Genomic DNA, 20,450 nt, shown 5'->3' with positions numbered 1-20,450 from the left:
TGCAGGATGTTTCAATATGTACCAAAACCCTTCAATTCTTTACCCAGAGTCCGCTGCCACATTGTACACCTCTCATCAGCACGATCACTCCCCATTATCAGGAAAGCCAAAAAAGCAGGGGCGCCAATCACAGTAGAGACCACGCACCATTATCTGACCCTGAGTGCTGAAAACATACCCCCAGGAGCTACATACTATAAGTGCTGCCCCCCTGTGAGAGGACACAGCAATAAGGTATGCTTAATCTTTCTTAAACATAAATAGTTGGCTGTTTTTTTTCATTGTCCAGTCACAAGACAAGATGTAAACTGTGGCACAGTCATAAAGCAACATCTAGGCTCAGTTCATCTCTATTAGCATTTGCCAATACAGTGGAACCTTGAATTACGAGCATAATTTGTTCCGGGAGTGTGCTCTTAAATCAAGTTACTCTTATATCAAAGTGAACTTTTCCATAGGAAATAATTGAAACGCAAACATATTGCAGTAATACAAAATAATGTCCTGTATTCATATAAAATTATTACAGTATACTAAAATAGCATATAAAACAAATTATACTGTACGTTAGCTTAAAATGGAATTGTTGGGGTGCAGGAGGTACAGTCAGTAGAAGCAATGTGCTATACTGGTTATCAATAAAAAAGTACAATACTGTATCCACAAATACAAATTGATATGCTATATAGTATATACTGTACTGTACAATGGTATACTGTGTACAGTATACAGTACATATGTACAGAAATTTACCTCCAGAGCAGGTCAGAGCGCGGTGAAAGGACGGAACCGGAAGTGTGCACAGTATTTGCTCTTATTGCAAAGCATTGCTCTTAAACCAAGTTACAAAGTTTTAGAAAGCTTTGCTTGTCTTGCAAAACACTCTCAAGGCAAATTACTCTTAATCCAAGGTTCCACTGTAACTCGATTTTATAGAGGAAGAGGACAGGAACGCTAGTGCCACCAAATAGATATAGGAATCCTAATAGTCAATTTAACAAAGTTTTTCATGTTTACTGGACACATTGTGCATTAGTGGCTGTAGAGCAGAAACAAACCAGCCCCCTCAATAGCCTAGAGAAGGTGTCTCAGTGTGTGAGATGTAATGACTAAAGGTGGCTTTACACACTGCAACATCGCAAACGACATCGCTGTAACGTCACCGCTTTTGTGACGTTATAGCGACCTCCCCAGCGACATTGCAGTGTGTGAAACACATCAGCGACCTGGCCCCTGCTGTGAAGTTGCTGATCGCTACAAATCGTTCAGGACCATTCCTTGGTCCTTTGTTTCCAGCTGTGCAGCATGCATCCGTGTGTTTGACACCTTTACAACGACATCACTAGCAACTTAGAACCCAGCCCTAACAGCTCTGATTTCCTGGTCTAAGCTCCTGCATGATTAGAAAGTTCATGATTTGAAAGTGCTTTGAGAGGACAAGAGCTATTAGAAGAATTTGTTATAAGACTCATGTAAACTCAGTTGTGCGGTCTCTCTCCCCACGCTGATTTCTAAGACCATATCTGAAAGGTGTTTGGCATCTGTCCTCAACTCCCACCACTTTCTAATCATGTAGGAGGACAGACCAGGAGATCATAGCTGTATTTATACATCTCATACACTGAGTAACCTGCTCTAAACTATGGAGGGTGTGTGTTCTGTTTCCTGCATGTTACTGCCTGTGTTTGATTGATCAATGTCATACAAGAGGAAGAAATCCACACTCTTAGTGAAAACTCTCCGATAACACCCGCTTGGACTTAACAGATATTAACCCATTAGGTGCCAAATACTGCTAACATTTCCACAAAAGAGAGGCAAAATAATAAAAAAAAAAAAAGATTGCGCTCTGTAGCCACCATTACATCGTGTGTCCAGTTCAACATGAAAAATTTGATAAAAAGTTCTCTTTACTGATCCTTGCCTCATAACTTGAGATAAGAAGCAAACCGGACATACCGTTTGCTGATAATTAATTCGGGGTGTTTTCCCCTCTTTAGTGTGAAGCAAAAAAACAAAACGTGTCTGCCCTTGGCTTCTATAATTAAGTCATGTGGCAAGGCTCGTAAAAAGGGTTGATATTGACTTTTAGGATTGCTGCATCAAATACAGTAAGTGGCGCTACAGTTCCTGTCTAGTGATGGGCGATCCCGATCTGTAAAGATCGGGGATCGTACTGATCACATAGTAATCGTGTGCACAGTCCCAATCACAAGCTTTCCTGGGAACCTCGTATTAAAGATTGGGTCCAGATCGGATCTAGATCGTGTCCAGGGGCTGTAAAAAGAAAGCACATTATTAAAAAATAAAATCTGATTTTACTTACAGGTCCCGCGATGAGTCCTGCAGATTGACTCCTAGCTGCTTCTGCCTCCGCGATCGATCATTGCTGTGCCGCCCGGTAATCAACACTGGACTTACAGGACCTTCAATGACGTCATACTCATGTGACCAGCTGGTGTGAATGTTGTACAGACATAGGCCTACAGACTGGTCACATGACTATGACGTTTTCAATAGTCCACTTAACTTCCGGGAGTATTCACTGAATTGCTCGTCCCTTGCCAGTCATCAGCTGTTTTTGACCGTGTTCGCGGTGACGTCAGAGTTCACCCTAGTCCATGGCTCATGGACTCGATTGAACTTTGACCGTCACTGTGCGAGTGTCGCATTACGGCGCACAATCTCCCGACAGGAGCGGTTGGCTGCATGTGTTTCCATGCAGCGAGAAGCAAGAGCAATCATCCCCTCACTGTCAGTCTGCTTCTTGCTCTGTACAGAGCGATGTAGCAGAGCTGACTTGGCTCTCTGTGCTTCTCACTGTGTAAAGACGCTGTCTGTACAGAGTGATGAAGCTGACAATGCTCTACCTGTGGATTACGTCGAACTAAGAATTGTTTGTATAATAAAGATAGAGTCTCTAAATTTTTTTTGTTTTACTTTTAATAAAAAAAAAATTCTCTGTGTTGTGTTTCTTTTTCTGTTTACTAAAAATTCATGGTGGCCATGTCTAATTTGTCCATCTGAGAATACGTCATAGGTGAGATTAACCTCTTTATTACCCAGCGAGCCACCGCCATCAGAGCCACTGGACAAGCCAGGTAAAGCGCTTGGAAATGGCGCTAAGAAACAATGCGCCATTTCCAGGGGCGGCTGCGGGCTGCCGAGAATCGCAGCCCCCAACTGCCTGGCTTTACCTGACAGGGGATCAAAATACAGTGGGCGCCCACGCATTTGTTTTTTTAATTATTTTATTAAATAATTTAAAAAATAAAAATTAATGGGCTTCCCTGTATTTTGATTGCCAGTCATGTAAAGCCAGACAGATGGGGGTGGCAGCCCATAGCCGTCCGCTTTATCAGCGATGAGAATCAAAAATACAGCGGAGCACTATGTCATTTTTTAAAATTATTTATTTTTATACAACTATATAGTGTATATGATATAGATATTTTTATATATATATATATATATATATATATATATATATATATACTAGCTGTAGTACCCGGGCGTTGCCTGGGATAGTAACTGTCTCTCTCCCAGTCTCTATCTTTGTGTCTCTGTCTGTCTGTCTCTCTGTCTGTCTCTTTCCTAGTCTGTCTGTGTCTATGTCTCTGTCTGACTATTTCTATCTCTGTCTGTATTTGTATCAGTCTATCAGTCTCCATCTCTGTGTCTGTCTGTTTCTCTCTATCTCTGCGTCTGTCTCTATGTGTGTGTATGTCTGTCTCTTTCCCCGTCTGTCTCTTTTCCATCTGTCTTGGTCTGTTTCTTTCCCCGTCTGTCTCTTTCCAAGTCTGTCTCTTTCCCCGTCTGTCTCTTTCCCCGGCTGTCTCTTTCCCCGGCTGTCTCTTTCCCCGGCTGTCTCTTTCCAGGTCTGTCTCTTTGCTCATCTGTCTCTTTCCCCGTCTGTCTCTTTCCCCGTCTGTCTCTTTCCCCGTCTGTCTCTTTCCCCATCTGTCTCTTTCCCCGTCTGTCTCTTTCCCCGTCTGTCTTTTTCTCCGTCTGTCTCTTTCCCCGGCTCTCTCTTTCCCCAGCTGTCTCTTTCCCCGGCTGTATCTTTCCCGGGCTGTCTCTTTTCAGGTCTGGCTCTTTGACCGTCTGTCTCTTTCCAGGTCTGTCTCTTTCCAGGTCTGTCTCTTTCCAGGTCTGTCTCTTTGCCTGTCTGTCTCTTTCCAGGGCTGTCTCTTTCCCCGTCTGACTGTCTCTTTCCCCATCTGTCTCTGTCTGTGTCTCTGTCTGTCTGTCTTTTTCTGTCTCTCTATCCATCTCTCCACCGATATCATATAACCTTATGCATAAGCTTCAACTAACAGTTTATTTTGTTCCTATAGTAACCACTGACAGTTGCTATTAATAACCTATAGCTTCCACCTCCATTCAGTTTAATGGCGGCAGGATTTTAGAGACTAACTGTAAGGCACGGGGTTAAATTTTTCTGTCAAAACATAGTCTACGATGCTCCCTGGGTCACATGAGGCGTCTGTGCAAAATTTCGTGATTGTAAATGCGACGGTGCAGATTCCTTTAGCAGACATACATACATACACACACACACTCAGCTTTATATATTGGACATATATATATATATTATATATATATACACACAGTATATTTATACATATGTATATATATATACACTATACTGTGTATATATACAGCTCTGGCAAAAATTAAGAGACTACTTAAAAATGTTTAGTTTTTCAGATTTTTTTCTCATAGCTATATATATAATTGCCTTATTCTGTCTGTCTGTCTGTCTGTCTTGCTCCAAAATTGTGTCCTTACGGTGACAAACAGCGGATTGGCCGCTCGCCTCGCCTTCGCCCCCCCGCACGGATTGGCCGTTCGCCTCGCCTCGGCTCCGCCCCCCCGCACGGATTGGCCGCTCGCCCAGGCTCCGCCCCCACACGGATTGGCCTCTTGCCACGCCCCCCTCACGCATTGCACACTCGCTCTGGCCTCCCCCCCGCACGCATTCCCCGAACCGATACGGAGACCCGACTCCCAGGTGAGAACAGACACACACACACACACATCAGATCACACTCACTCTCACACACACACCTCACACACACACACCTCACACACACATCAGATCGCATCCACATACTCACAACATCCCGTGATATCACTTGCTTCTCGGCGGCGATACTGTGCAGTGACCTTCCAGGACCTGCCGGAGGATCACATGGCCGGAAGCATGTGGTATCTCCGGATGTTGTGATTGTGTTAGCGCATATGTGCGATATCTTCAGTGTGTGTGTGTGTATGCGATCGGATGCATGTGAGTGTGTTCTGATGTGTGTGTGTGTGTATGCGATCGGATCTGTGAGTGTCGGCAGAGGAGCACGGCGTGCAGCACAGCTGCTGGGACCGCCCACCGGTGGGCACAGGGAGAAGTGGGGTGTGTGTGTGAGTGTATGCGATCAGATGTGTGCGTGTATACTGTCTGATGTGTGACTGTGGAGCACGATGGGGAGTGCGCAGCCTGGGGGATGGAGCATGATGGGGAGTGCGCAGCATGGGGGATGGAGAACGTTTGGGAGTGCGCAGCATGGGGGATAGAGCACGATGGGGAGTGCGCAGCATGGGGGATGGAGCACGTTTGGGAGTGCGCAGCATGGGGGATGGAGCACGATGGGGAGTGCGCAGCATGGGGGATGGAGCACGATGGGGTGTGCGCAGCATGGGGGATGGAGCACGATGGGGGGGGTGCGCAGCATGAGGGATGGAGCACGATGGGGGGTGCGCAGCATGGGGAATGGAGCACGGTTGGGAGTGCGCAGCATGGGGGATAGAGCACGATGGGGAGTGCGCAGCATGGGGGATGGAGCACGTTTGGGAGTGCGCAGCATGGGGGATGGAGCACGTTTGGGAGTGCGCAGCATGGGGGATGGAGCACGATGGGGAATGCGCAGCATGGGGGATGGAGCACGATGGGGAATGCGCAGCATGTGCGATGGAGCACAATAGGGAGTGCGCAGCATGGGGGATGGAGCACGATGGGGGGTGCGCAGTATGGGGGATGGAGCACGATGGGGGGTGCGCAGCATGGGGGATAGAGCACGATGGGGGGTGCACACCTCCCCCAAAACACACACACTGCACAACACACCACACACACACACTGGGAACCACAAACACTGCCCTACACAGACACCCACACACACAGACAACGCCGCACACACACAACACCCAACACACAAACACCGCGGCACACACAAATATACGGACATACCGCACAACACACACATTGCACAAAACATACCTCCCCCCAAAACACACACACACACCCCACACCCACACAAACCGCGCAACACACACACAACGCTACAGACACACAGCGCTCCACAAATAACGCAACACACGCAACACACAAACAACACCGCTCTCACCCCCTGCCAAACCCAGAACATGTACAGCCCCTACACAAACACTTGGTAACTACACACAACAACATCTATATATATATATATATATATATATATATATATATATATATATAACAAAAATCATACATTAACTACACAATACGTAAATTCTAGAATACCCGATGCGTAGAATTGGGCCCCCTTCTAGTATTATATATTTCTCTTATATATTATATATATAATATATTATTTATATCTTTGAGTAAAATGTAACTTGTAAAGTAAATACAACATTTATTGCTTGGAAATTCGGAGACATGTTGTCAGTAGTTTATAGAATAAAAGAACAATTTACATTGTACTCAAAATATAAGGAGAAAAATCAGAAAATGAAAATTTTGCAGTGATCTCTTAATTTTTGCCAGAGTTGTATGTATATATATATATATATATATATATATATATATATATATATATATATATATATATATATATATATTTATATATATCTTTATATATTGTGCACAATATATAGTTGTATGAAAAGAAATAGTTTTAAAAAATGACGTAGAACTCCGCGGTATTTTAGATTCTCAGCGCACATAAAGCAGACTGCTAGAGGCTGCCACTCCCATCTACCTGGCTTTCCCTTTGCTGGCAATCAAAATACAGGGAAGCCATTTTTTTTATTTTTATTTTTTTGTTATTTAAAAAAAATATAAAAAAAAAAATGCGTGGGCTCCCGCTGCATTTTCTATTGCTAGCTAAGGGTAATACAAGCAGCTACTGGCTGCTAACCCCCACTGCATGAATTTAATGAAATTAGCAAAAACAAACCGACGTAGGCTTCGCACAATTTTTCTGTCCAGCCGAGTACAACTATGCAGCTGGAGATTGGAATCCACAGCGCTGGGTGACCCAAGTTCTCTGCCTCCCGTACTGCAAATTGCAGACTGCAGCCGCCCCAGAAAATGTCGCCTTCATAGACGCTCCATCTTCTGGTGCTGTATCCAACTCCTCCAGCAGCCCTGGTGGTGGTTGGCACATTAGGTAATAAGGGGTTAATACCAGCTTTGTTTTACCAGCTAGTATTAAGCCCGAGATTCTTAGTCAGGCCATGTTTGACCCGGCCATTAAGAATCTCCAATAAAGGGTTAAAAAATAAGACACCACACAGAGAAAAAATACTTTATTAGAAATAAATACACAGACACACTTAGAGACTCCATATTTATTACTTCCTCTCACCCCTCCACGATCCTGGTCTTCTGTCTTTTTCAATTAATCTAGCTCTGCTATATCAGACAGCTCGGGATGGGAGGAAGAACGCTGCTCCCCTGTGCAGTCTAATCATTCAATGAGTGAGCAGAGGCTGCCGGTTGGTAAGCGGTGACGTCACTGTTGCGATAGTAACCTAACAAGCAGGTTACTATAGCAACGGTGATCTCCGATCACCTCATTTCCGGTGCCACTATTCACCGGCTTGTGGCATTGCAGTGTGTGACGCCAATCCCTGCATGTGGGCTGACTCTGTACATGCAGGGAGGCAGCGCCGAGCATGTGTCCGAGCATTTAACCAGTACACGACGGTCGCCGAGTATACCAAGTGCTCAGATGCTCGGGCGAGCACTGAGTACTGACAAGATGCACTGACACTACAGGACCTTGAATGATGTCATAGTCATGTGACCCAGTCTGTAGCTAATGAGATAATACAACATTCCCACATGACTGGTCACATGTTATGACGTCACGGAAGGTCCTTTGGTTACCGGGAGGGCACAGCAATAATCGGACTCGGAAACAGAAGCGGCGGGAGACAGAGTCTGCAGGACTCGTCGTGGGACCTGTAAGTATAATGACAATGTTTATTATTAACTGTATTCTTTATTTTACAGCCTCCCCCGCCCCATCCCATAATTGTAAAGCCCGAGATCGGTGATCGGATGCAAGATCGTGTTATCTCGATCCCGATCTTGATATTTACAAAATGATCGGACGAGTCTCCCCGATCCCGACCATCGGGGGGGATCGCCCATCACTATTCCTGTCCTCTTCTCTGTAAGAGATCTTTGCATGTTTAAATTACAGAGGATCATGGCTTCTCCTTATGACAACTTGGCACTTTCCACTAGGGGAGACTTTATCCCTTTGATTTTAGAATGGATAGGAACTAAAATAATTTGATCCTAAAAAACAGCAATAGATGTCATGCATTCTAAAAAGAAAAAAATAATTTATTTGACTTTAATGCTAAAAGTAACAAAATTGAAGTATTTATGGCATTTAAATTATATAAATAGTTTAAGTCTGCTTAGCCATTTTGTTTCATATTGTCAATCAGTTACATGTTTGCCGACAATAACTATATGGAATTCCTAACTTTACCACTAGGAGGCACTATGGAATGCACTTTTCCAGGGCAACATAGACATGGTGGTATCTGATCACTCACCATGCACACCAGACCTTAAGCACCTACAAGATGGAGATTTCCTGAAGGCCTGGGGAGGGATTTCATCTCTACAACTAGGTGAGAAGATAGGCTATGGTGGGATTTTTAAAGAATGCCCCATATTTAGTACAACGGTTTCAGTTTTCTTATTTTACTGTGATGTGCACTTTTCTATGTTCTAAGGGCTCTCCCTTTTTTGGACTTCCGCGAGGATCCGAGGGTTTTCATTGCCAGATGTATCTCGTATATTGAGCAGGAACCCAGCCAAGCTATGCAGCCTGGAAGATCGTAAGGGAAGCATTAAAATAGGGTGTGACGCAGACCTGGTCATCTGGGATCCCGATAGTAGGTTTCAGGTAAATATTAGGCTAGGGCCCCACTTTGCATTTCCACCTGCGTCTTTGGTGCTTTTTAGGTCCGTTTTGAGATGCACCTTTTTCATGCAAAAAGGCATGTGGTTTGATTTTCCAGCAAAGTCTATGGAAAATGGGGATTTCTAGACCCCACTTTGCGTTTTAAAACGCTGCGTTTAATTTGCATATTTTGTGGCAAAAACCATGCGTTCAAAGACGCAACATGTCAATTGTTTTTGCCATTTTGGATGCGTTTTGCTAACATTGAAGTCTATGAGAAATGGCAAAAACCAAGATTCCAGCAAATTCCTGCATTTTACCTGCTTTTCCAGTGCAGAAAACATGCGTTTTGGACTTCAAAATAATCATTTCATATGTCCCTTTACACACACACATAGTCTGACAATTAAAAATAAGAATTTAAATAAACATTGCTATTTTTCCATTAAATATCATATTACCGCTATAATTTCATTAAATTAATCTATTTTCATTATTTTTCACAAAAATATAGATTTGTTTCTTTTTTTCCAATTTTTTCATTGAGTTTGACTATTTAAACTTTATTTAGCAGTGTCATGATGTTCAAAATGCATCTATCAAAACGCAGGTGGAAAAGCAGGTAAAAAGCGCTGAAAACGCATCTAAAACGTGGTAAATACGCATGCGTTTTCAGCGCTAAATTTCTGAAAAAGGCAACTTTGGTCAAAACAATTAAGCCCAAAACGTGCGTTTAGAACTGCAAGTAGGAGAACGCAAAGTGCGGCCCTAGCCTTAAAATGAGTACTAAAGACATTGCTGCATCTTCTTTATATACCGCAATAATATGTAGGGAATTAGGAGATGAAATACACAGTATACAACATCTATTCCCTATCTATGGATCATTTACAGCTAGATGGAAAGACCAAAAGACACCACTAGGCTTTAGTGATTATTATATATTTTTTAATAAATAATGAGGTAAATTCAGTCCTATTAAAAGCTTACATCTATCTCAAGTATGTACGTAGCCCCTATACTCCGCCTGGAGAGATGGTCCTGTCCTCTTTGTTATTAAGTGTTGACAACCTTTATAGACACTCAGTGAAATATTAGTGTAACGGGGTGTCGGGGGGTGCCTCGGGGGTTGTAGTCGTGGCCCCTTTTTCTATCAGGCTAACCCCCCGACTCCGCCGTCACTATTGGGACAGGAGATTTGTTTGGTGGGGCAGAGTGTGGTGATACAGAGAACGCTGTCAGACGTATAAAGACTTTGCAGACGAAGATCAGTTGAATCAGAAGGCACGTTTATTGCACACATCTTCACAACAGTGGCAGTAAGCTGATAGCGTCGTTTCACAACTCCTGATGGGGGAACACCTCTTCTTGTCGTCTCCTCTCGTGGGGATGTGCCCGGCTACTCTACTTCACCTGGGGCTCCCACTCCGGCTACCGCAGACCTGACCCACTCAAACCTGTTTCACCATAGAGGACACTTTCTCTTTCTCTGTTCTTCGTACGCTGTTCACCTAGCTCCCACACCCTGCCCCCACTGCTCCTTCTCTCCTGTCCCGGACTCAACTGCCTCCAGACTCAAAAACCTTTTTCCTACCACACACTCTCTCCCTCCCCCCAGCTGCCGGCTCCACCTCTCTCCTGCACTGTTTCTATGGGGACAGCCGTCCCACCCGGCCACTAGGGGAAACCCACTAAAACAGTATAAACACAATTTATCATTAACATTAACATTACAACTTTATCTACCCCAGCATGGGGTATCTTCAGGGGGGGAAAACTACTCCTCTTTGTAAGGGGACCGTCCACCCCTTACATTCCTCCCCTCTTTTTGCCTTAGCCTCCCGGCAAGGCCCGCACCTGCAAAACACAAACTTAGCAGCAAAGTCACTTTTATAAAAACCTTAAAATGTTCACATAAAGGCACACTCAAGGGGCGCACAAGTCCGGCGCCCGGAGTCCTTCCAAGGGATCTCCCGGTCTTTGCAGTAGATTTGCCCGGAGGCCGTTAACAGGCGCTCCCGGTCTTGGCTGATCTTCTGCCCGGAGGCTCTCACAGCACTCCTGGTCTTTGCAGGCAGGGAACACAAACAATAAAGCCTCCGTCAACATCACGGAGGGGAGTCCTTGCACAGTTCAGCATCAGGCTCCCTCCGGGCTCGGTACCTTGAACGTGGTTACAACTTTAACTCTTCACCGGTTCTTCTCCATAACTCCGGTACTTAACACAAGTATGTCCACCACCTCCGGTCGCTATGATTCACTCGGGGTGGTATGCACGCTGCCATTCAGCCCGCTGAGCCCTCACATAGTCGGACAGGGATTGGCCTGGCAAGCGGCGCAGCCTCCGGAACGGTTCATAGTTGATCGGGGGCTCTACCTCCTCTGTCTCCGGTTTGGGCTCCTCAACCCCTGACGGGGGTGATGGGGTAGCTAAACATGACGGCCGTGGACTTCCGACGACGACCACCGGGTGTGTCACCATGCGTTGACGAATCGCCAATACCGCCGGCGTCTCCTTTTCCAGCTCAGCTATCAGTCCTGTAGTGACTTCTGGCGACACCGCCAGCGTGATTCTCGGCCGGTAGGCCTCAGCCAGCACCGGTCTCCGCTGTGTACGTCTCCGGCACTGACACTCTTCCCATTCAATCTCTTGTTGCCATTGTGCGGCCTCTTGAGCAGTGGGCGTCCGGGTCACTCCTACGGCAAATAGGCCCCGGCATCCCACTTCTCTCCGGAATTTCACTTTTTCTCCCTGGGAACAAGGTATGCAAACGTTGGGGCAAGCCCTCAGTGTCCAGGTTAACCCGGTTGTAGAAAAAATGATCCCCGGTCTCTTCGTCCTCTATGAACCCATAGCCCTCCGCCTGATTGAATTTGACCACGGTGCCAACGGTGCATTGCCGGTCAAACTCTTCGCTAAGGGGACCGTCCATCATCTCACGGGCCACGGTCTCGGCCAGCAACCTCTCTTGCACTGGATCGGTTCCAGGTGGTGGGGACTGTCGTAGGGTCAGGGGCGCCGGTTTTACCGGCTCCCAGAAGAATCCCCACTCATCTTCCTCTAACTCCCGGGCATGCTGCTCTCCCGGGGCCGGAACTTCTGTGGGGGCTGGAGGACCCACCTGGTCTGGTATAACCACCTCCGGACTCTGGAGAGGTGTTCCCAGCATTTCACTTCCCGGCTGTAGTAGTGTCTTGTAGGTGGCCCGGACTTCCGTAGATGTCTCACCGGTCACGGCATCCCAGGAAGTGACCCACGTTACTTTTGCGGGCCGCTCCGGACCTCCTGGCACAGCCGGTAGTTTAATAGTAAGGGCTTCTTCAGCTGCAGTCTGACTCGGGCGTCCTCTCCCCAGGCTGGTTGCCACCAGCGCGCCCGCTGCAGCTCGCTGCTTCATCTGAGTCTCATCTCACTTAAGGTCAGTAGTGGAGTTGGCGTCTCTTGCAGCTCTTCTCGTAATGGCGCCAGGGACGGTGGAGATGCTGGGGAAGGTGGAGGCGGGCCGTCTTTTCCCGCTCTTGTATACACTCCACCCCCAGTCTCACACATCAAATCGACCCAGCACAGGCGACGCCTCTTCTTTTCTGTAACGCCGCCCTCTTCACATGTCTTCAGCAACATCTTGGGACCAGCACCTCCCCTCTTTGGGCGGCGCACTCTGTACTTCTTTTTCTTCGTCGGCCAACTCAGGGTTTTTCGTTTGGCGCCAATTCTTCGCGCGCTCACTGTGTTCGTGAAGATGGCGGCCATTTTAGTACCGTCCTGTGCCTGGTCCAACGCCTTAGGCACCACTTGGTCTTCACATTCGGGGACCGGGACCCCCTGCAGATAATCCGGATCCTGCTGACTACGCCACATGTAATGGGGTGCCGGGGGTGCCTCGGGGGTTGTAGTCGTGGCCCCTTTTTCTATCAGGCTAACCCCCGACTCCGCCGTCACTATTGGGACAGGAGATTGTTTGGTGGGGCAGAGTGTGGTGATACAGAGAATGCTGTCAGACGTATAAAGACTTTGCAGACGAAGATCAGTTGAATCAGAAGGCACGTTTATTGCACACATCTTCACAACAGTGGCAGTAAGCTGATAGCGTCGTTTCACAACTCCTGATGGGAGAACACCTCTTCTTGTCGTCTCCTCTCGTGGGGATGTGCCCGGCTACTCTACTTCACCTGGGCTCCCACTCTGGCTACCGCAGACCTGACCCACTCAAACCTGTTTCACCATAGAGGACACTTTCTCTTTCTCTGTTCTTCGTACGCTGTTCACCTAGCTCCCACACCCTGCCCCCACTGCTCCTTCTCTCCTGTCCCGGACTCGACTGCCTCCAGACTCAAAAACCTTTTTCCTACCACACACTCTCTCCCTCCCCCCAGCTGCCGGCTCCACCTCTCTCCTGCACTGTTTCTATGGGGACAGCCGTCCCACCCGGCCACTAGGGGAAACCCACTAAAACAGTATAAACACAATTTATCATTAACATTAACATTACAACTTTATCTACCCCAGCATGGGGTATCTTCAGGGGGGGAAAACTACTCCTCTTTGTAAGGGGACCGTCCACCCCTTACATTCGCAAACAAGGGTGGAGGACTGATGGAAAAGTGGTGAGAACAGCAAACCTCTGCACTGGTCTGGAGCACCCAACAGTCTTAACAGGGGCCCTCCCATTCTTCCTGTGGGGCCCACTTTCCTCCTTATATACACCCTTGATCTATCAGTATGTACAGTTTCTTATTATTGTATTATATTATTCTATTATCGGTTGTTTTCTAGGTGCAAGAGAAGAATATTCATCATAAAAACAAGGTATTTATGGTTATCTATGTTGTTAAGTCTCTACCTCAAGCTGTCATCCAACAGACTCCTAAAATATGTTCCACATATACTCTGCATTGTAATAAGGCTTCATTCAACCTTGCTGCAATCTGTTTTTAATGCATATGAAAAAGATTGTGCATTAGGTAGTAAAAAACGAATAACGTCCAAGTGCTATATTAGCCCTACACTTTTATTATGGACCCATTCATTTAAATGGGCAATTTGAACCACAAATCAAGTCAAGAATAGTCTTGTATCCATTTTTGTAGTGGAGACAATCAGTCTACAAAAAAAAAGACATGTGAACAGCCCCATAGACTTATAGTGTGTATGTGTTCTGTCCATGAAAAACAATGATAGAACATGCACGTGAGAATTAGGCTAGTTTCACACTTGCGTTGGACGGGATCCATAGCATTGCGTTGTGTGACGCATGCAACGGATGCGTTGCACATAGTGGCACAACGCAATGCTACAGATCGTACAAAATAACGCAATCCGTTGTAGTTTTTTTTCCTTGACTGTACACATCTGAGCATGCGCAGTTGTGTAAAGACAGCTGCGTTAACGGAATCCGTCAAATGACGCATTCTAACGAATTCCTGCAGGTTGCGTTTTTTTGACACTCCGCCAAGCGCAGAAAAACGTTACATGCTGCGTTCCATCCACCCGACGCAGCGTCAAAATAACGACGCTGCGTCGTCCAGCGGATGCAACGCAGACACTTGTGTTACAGCGCGTCGTCCATACAAGTCTATCGAGAATACCGCAGTGCGTTAACAGACTGCGCTATTCTCCAAAGTGACGGAATGCGCTGAACGCAAGTGTGAAACTAGCCTAATATATCTGAATGGGGCCTTAGGGAAGTGGATTTAATGGATTGGGGGTGTTTGGTTTAGGTGGATTCTTTAGGGAATGTTATTCCAGTTTTTCAGATTAAACCCAAGATACTTATTTTTCATGCTACTATCCTAGATCCTTTCTTCTAGCCCTTCTAGAAAGTCCAGGTAATAAGAATATTCTCTTATTAAGGAGGGACTCAAATATACTCTAACATTCAAGTCCATACAAGTCAACTGACCTGTAGTATTTATTTAATTATTTTATTTTACTCACTTATATAGCGTTATTAATTCCACAGCGCTTTACAGATGTGATCATCTTCATCACTGTCCCCATTGGGGCTCATAATCTAAATTCCCTATCTGTATGTCTTTTGGAGTGTGGGAGGAAATCGGAGAACCTAAAGGAAACCCACGCAAACAGGGGAAGAACATACAAACTCTCTGCAGATGTTGTCATTGGTGGGATTTGAACCCAAGACTGCAGTGCTAACCACTGAGCGATCGTGTTGGCCATTTTGTGGGAAACATCCAGTCTGGGCAATTCGCCATATACCTCGGCTATGTTGTGCAACGAACAAGAATTCAGTACGACTATACATAGCTAACTGAATGCAATGACTGTAGTTGGAGCGCAGTTAGAGCAATAGAAGTAAATTGTAGCCAGAGAAAGGCTCAACCACTAGGGCCTATTGTGTAGGATTGTCCTAGCGCTGTGCTTTTGTAATATCGGTGGTCATAAGTTTGTCTAACCAATCTCTTATACTTCTTCTATGTTTTTCAGCTCACCCCTTATCTGGGATTCTTACTTTGGGGACAAGTTGTTGCAACTGTTATTCAGGGAACTCTGGTGTATCACAAAGGCAAACACATCCCCCAACCTACAGGACAGCTGATTCTCATTCACACTATTGACCCTCCAGAACCTAGTGGACCATATTACTAAATATCCCAATGAACCACATATACACTTGTGTTGACCAGTTAATTATAAGTTGTTGGATCACTTGTTGCCTGTCCTTATATCTTGTAGTCTCCACCATTACACTATACATTAAGATGCTGACTTCAAAATATGTAATTTGTTAATATTTCCCACCTCAAAGATCTAAAAGTCATTTACCAGCATGGACATTGTGCTCAATCTGTGATTTTTATCTTCTGGTCAAACGTTGCAAACTTCAAAGGCCTTTTTCAGGTTTACAATACTGATGGATTAATTTTATAATAGGCTATCAATATCTGATCAGTAAATATCCAGTTCTTGGCACCCCCTCCAAATAGCTGTTACCAGTTTTGGCTGGAAGTTTTTGAATGTTGCCAGAACACAGCAGCTCAATGAGAGCTATAGCGGCCGTGGCTGAGTACTACAGATCCAAGCCCAATAACATCAATAGGTATGGATCTGTAGTACCCGGTTGCACCGCTATAGAAATAACAAAGCTTCAGCATTGCGGCAACATGCAAGGTGGTAACAGCGGATTGTCACACCCCCACCAATCAAATAATGATGGCTTATTGTAATTACAGGCCCTCGAAAAATAAATGGCCAAACGTAAAACCCTGATCTTCTAATACCTTCCAGTGATTTGACCTCAATAATATAAGCAAAGTAACTACTTTACAAAAAATGAACTACTGGTCATAATAAACTGACCTTTTTTAATGGTAATAAAATATGGTATCAATGTATATAATATTCTACATTATTACACAGAAATCCAAAATTGTTCTAATTTCCACTGTAATCTACATTTGAGTGGATTTCTTTACTACTGATTTATTAAGCTAAAGATATCCAGATTCTTCCCTGGATGCTTTTGAGATTATGCTGCGAGTAGCCCCAAATTGCAGTCCTGAAAAATGGAGTATCTTATAGTATGTGACCCCTCAATTCATATATAATGCAAACAACAATGATTTTATTAAGACAAAAAAAATCTACATTAAAAAACATAAATACAAGGGTTTTAATAAGAGGAAATCCAAAAGCAATCTCACAGCTTCTGGAAATACATCAGTACATCCTCATAAATTCATGACATAATTGGTTCACCCATAAGCCAACAATAGAAAGCAATCCTCACTCGAAGTTAAATAATAATAATATTAATAATAATAATAATAATGGAGTATGCATTAACCCAGTCCTAGTAATGACCTTGAAAACAGAGTTACATCTTCTGTATTCTCTGCTGATTCCAGATGAAGCATCCACTTTGTTCTCTCTTTTATCTTACTGTATTGACAAATGTACAGATTTGTGCCCACTGTTGGTTATAATATACACAATACCATATTGGATAAAGAAATATCAAGAGCTCCTGGTTCTTGATGTTGAATGTCATTAGTAAAGTTCACTGCAGTATGATCTTCAATGTGATCAAACAGCCTCGGCCCCATGAGTACTGGGGGTTACATGTTGTAGAGACACAGATGAAGACGCAATCTTTGCTTAATCCAAAATGAACCAGAAAAATAGAAACCCTACCTCATGATGGGAGTCATCGTCCTCACAGATTTGTCCACCTGTTGAAGCAGCCATGACAGCATGTGATAACTTCACATGTAGGACATCTATCAACGTGGAGAACACACAAGGCTTTCGTAATAACAATGGAAAATACAACACTGAAAACTTACACACGGCCAGCAATGAAGTAAAGCTCCAATGTTACAAGGAACAGAGATCTAAAAAATAATGATAGTTTACGTTGGTTTGAATTACCTTCTGCTCACAGATACAGTATATTGACTTTTTTTTTAATTTTGTTTTATCGACAATTTTTGCAAACGTGTCAAAAGGACATACAACCATGTGTGTTACCAATTCTAATAAAGTAATCATTGAGTGCCATTTTTGCAAGTTTCTGAGAAGATAATATGAAGGTGACAATTAAAATGTTTGCACTGCCTGTTATCCAAAATGTCTGTAAATAATATGATTACCAAATTACTACTGCTGTATGGACAATCTTAAAAAGAAAACCTGTCACAATCATGTTATAGAGCATTGGAAGCTTATCAGTGATTGACTACTATCTCAGTATTAACTCTTATATTACACTAACAAAGATATCACTCATTAATAGGACTGCCCACTAGACCAATAATCCCAGAAAGTGCAGAGGTTTAAATGATTAAAACACGGCTTAGGTTAGTTTCACACTTGCGTTTTTCCCTTCAGTCACAATCCGCCGTTTTGGAAAACAGTGCAATCCGTTAACGGATTCCGCTGCTTCCCATAGACTTGTATGGACGACGCATTGCGACTGATGGTCCTGCGTTGCATCCGCCGGCCGACGCTGCGTTGCATCCGCTGGGCGGAAAGAACGCAGCATGTAGCATTTTTTTGCGCTTCCATGAGCGTAAAAAAAACGCAATGTGCTGGATTCTGTCAGCTTCTGTCATTTTTATAATGGAAGCCTATGGTGGCAGAATCTGTCGGAATCCGTCATTTGACGGATTCCTTTGATGCATCCGTTTTTACACAACTGCGCATTCTCAGTTGAGTAATTGTTTAAAAAAAGGCTACAATTGATTCCGTTGTTTTGCAGCATCCTTCGCATCAGTTGTGCCACTATATGCAACGCATCCGTTACATCCATCACACGACGCAATGCGACTGATGCCGCACAACGCAAGTGTGAAACTAGCCTTATACAGAATCTTTGTCACAAGACTATATACGACTGCATCTCAATAAATTAGAATATCATCAAAAAGTTAATTTATTTCAGTAATTCAATACAAAAGGGGAAGCTAAACAACTAGCTTCTTTAGCAATGACTAGGGATGATCGAATACCTCAAATATTCGGCTTTGCGAATATTTGCCGAATAGGTCGCCACTATTCGACTATTCGTAAATATTCGATGCGCAATGTAAGTCTATGGGAAACCCGAATAACAACTAGTAGGAAATATTCGGGCTTCCCATAGACTTACATTGTGCATCGAATATTCGCATAGCGGCGACCTATTTGTCGGATATTCGCGAAGCCGAATATTTGAGGTATTCGATCATCCCTAGCAATGACCTTTTGTAGCTTACCCTCCTTGTGGAGTGTCAATGACTGCCTTCTGAACATCTGTCAAAGCAGCCCACAGTCCACCAGCAGATCAATGGTGCTCGCTGCTGCGACACCCCACGAGCCCGCAGTATCTCCGACCCTGCGCCACCATTGCCTCGCCGGTAAGCCTTATACAGTTTGTAAGATGCACCCCCATTTTTCCCCCAATGTTGGGGAAAAAAGTGCATCTTACAAACCAGAAAATTCTATATTTTTTTACTAAAGATTTGTCAGCGAGCCAGATGCAGCTGTGGCGAAACCGCTTGGTGATGGCCCACACCAGGGCTAGGAACTCAAGCTTGAAGGAGCTGTAGTTCTCCGGGTTCCTTTCCGTGGGCCGAAGTTTTCTACTGGCGTAGGCGATCACCTTTTCTCTCCCATTCTGAACTTGGGAATGAACCGCTCCTAAGCCCACATTGCTGGCATCAGTGTAGAGGATGAATGGGAGGCTGTAGTTTGGGTACGCCAGGATTTCTTCCACGGTAAGGGCCGTCTTCAGTTGCCGGAAAGATTCTTCATGCTTCTCCTCCCACACCAACTGGGATCCTGCGGACCTGCCGCTTTTGGTCTGTCCCACGAGGCGGTCTTGCAAGGGGGCAGCCATCTTCGTGTATCCTTTAATGAAGCGGCGATAATACCCCACCAGGCCCAGAAACTGTCTCACCTCTCTCACCGTGGTCGGCCTCGGCCAGTCTTGGATGGCCGTGATCTTCTCGGGGTCTGGGGCGACACCTTCTGCACCCACCACATGTCCGAGGTACTGCACCTTGGGCTTCAGTAGGTGTCACTTAGAGGGCTTCAGTTTTATCCCGTACTTGGCAAGGGATGCGAACACTTCAGCCAGGTGCTCCAGGTGGGCCTCGTACGTCTGGGAGTATACGATCACGTCATCGAGGTACAGCAGGACGGTTTCAAAATTCAGGTGTCCCAGGCAACACTCCATAAGCCGTTGGAAAGTTCCGGGGGCGTTACACAGCCCAAACGGCATGCTGTTGAACTCACAGAGTCCCATGGGTGTAGCGAAGGCGGTCTTTTCACGGTCCTCTGGTGCAACGGCTACCTGCCAGTATCCACTGGTGAGATCAAGGGTAGAGAAGAAGTTAGCAGTTCTCAGTGCAGCTAGCGACTCTTCAATACGGGGCAATGGATAAGCATCTTTGTGCGTTATTTGGTTGATCTTCCGGTAATCCACGCACATTCTCATGGTGCCATCCTTCTTCTTTACCAGTACCAGTGGGGCTGCCCAGGGACTACAACGATCCCGAATGACCCCCGCCTCCTTCATGTTCCTCAACATGTCCTTGGCGCATTGATAGTGTGCTGGCGGGATGGGTCTATACCTTTCTTTAATGGGTGGATGCATGCCCGTAGGGATGTGGTGTTGGACCCCTTTAATTCTCCCAAAATCTAATGAGTGTTTGCTGAAAACCTGCTCATACTCCTGTACCACCCGGTATACCCCCTCCTTCTGATGTGTGGGGGTGACGTCAGTGCCTACATGCAGCTCTTGGCACCACTCTTCTAACTGCTCA

The 20,450-nt window shown here is 45.2% G+C and overlaps 1 protein-coding gene across 4 annotated transcripts in view; it reads left to right on the top strand.

Annotated features, from left to right (window-relative positions):
• Positions 1-17,756, top strand: part of LOC142295545 (allantoinase, mitochondrial-like) — a 79,138-nt gene extending 61,382 nt beyond the window's left edge. For 3 of the 4 annotated variants that reach the window (XM_075338646.1, XM_075338644.1, XM_075338645.1), the window contains exons 8-12: positions 48-234; positions 8,772-8,910; positions 9,016-9,188; positions 13,960-13,992; positions 15,631-17,756. In XM_075338646.1, coding sequence (XP_075194761.1) covers positions 48-234; positions 8,772-8,910; positions 9,016-9,188; positions 13,960-13,992; positions 15,631-15,792 — 694 coding nt within the window. In that variant the 3' untranslated portion in view covers positions 15,793-17,756. The remainder of the gene's footprint in view (positions 1-47; positions 235-8,771; positions 8,911-9,015; positions 9,189-13,959; positions 13,993-15,630) is intronic. The other variant, XM_075338647.1, reaches the window with a different exon arrangement.
• Positions 17,757-20,450: the final 2,694 nt, after the last annotated feature.

The sequence above is a fragment of the Anomaloglossus baeobatrachus genome, chromosome 3 (assembly GCF_048569485.1).
Source record: "Anomaloglossus baeobatrachus isolate aAnoBae1 chromosome 3, aAnoBae1.hap1, whole genome shotgun sequence".
NCBI classification, from domain to species: Eukaryota; Metazoa; Chordata; class Amphibia; order Anura; family Aromobatidae; genus Anomaloglossus; species Anomaloglossus baeobatrachus.
Note: the sequence above shows the minus strand (reverse complement) of the source record. Positions and strands in the feature narration are given on the sequence as shown.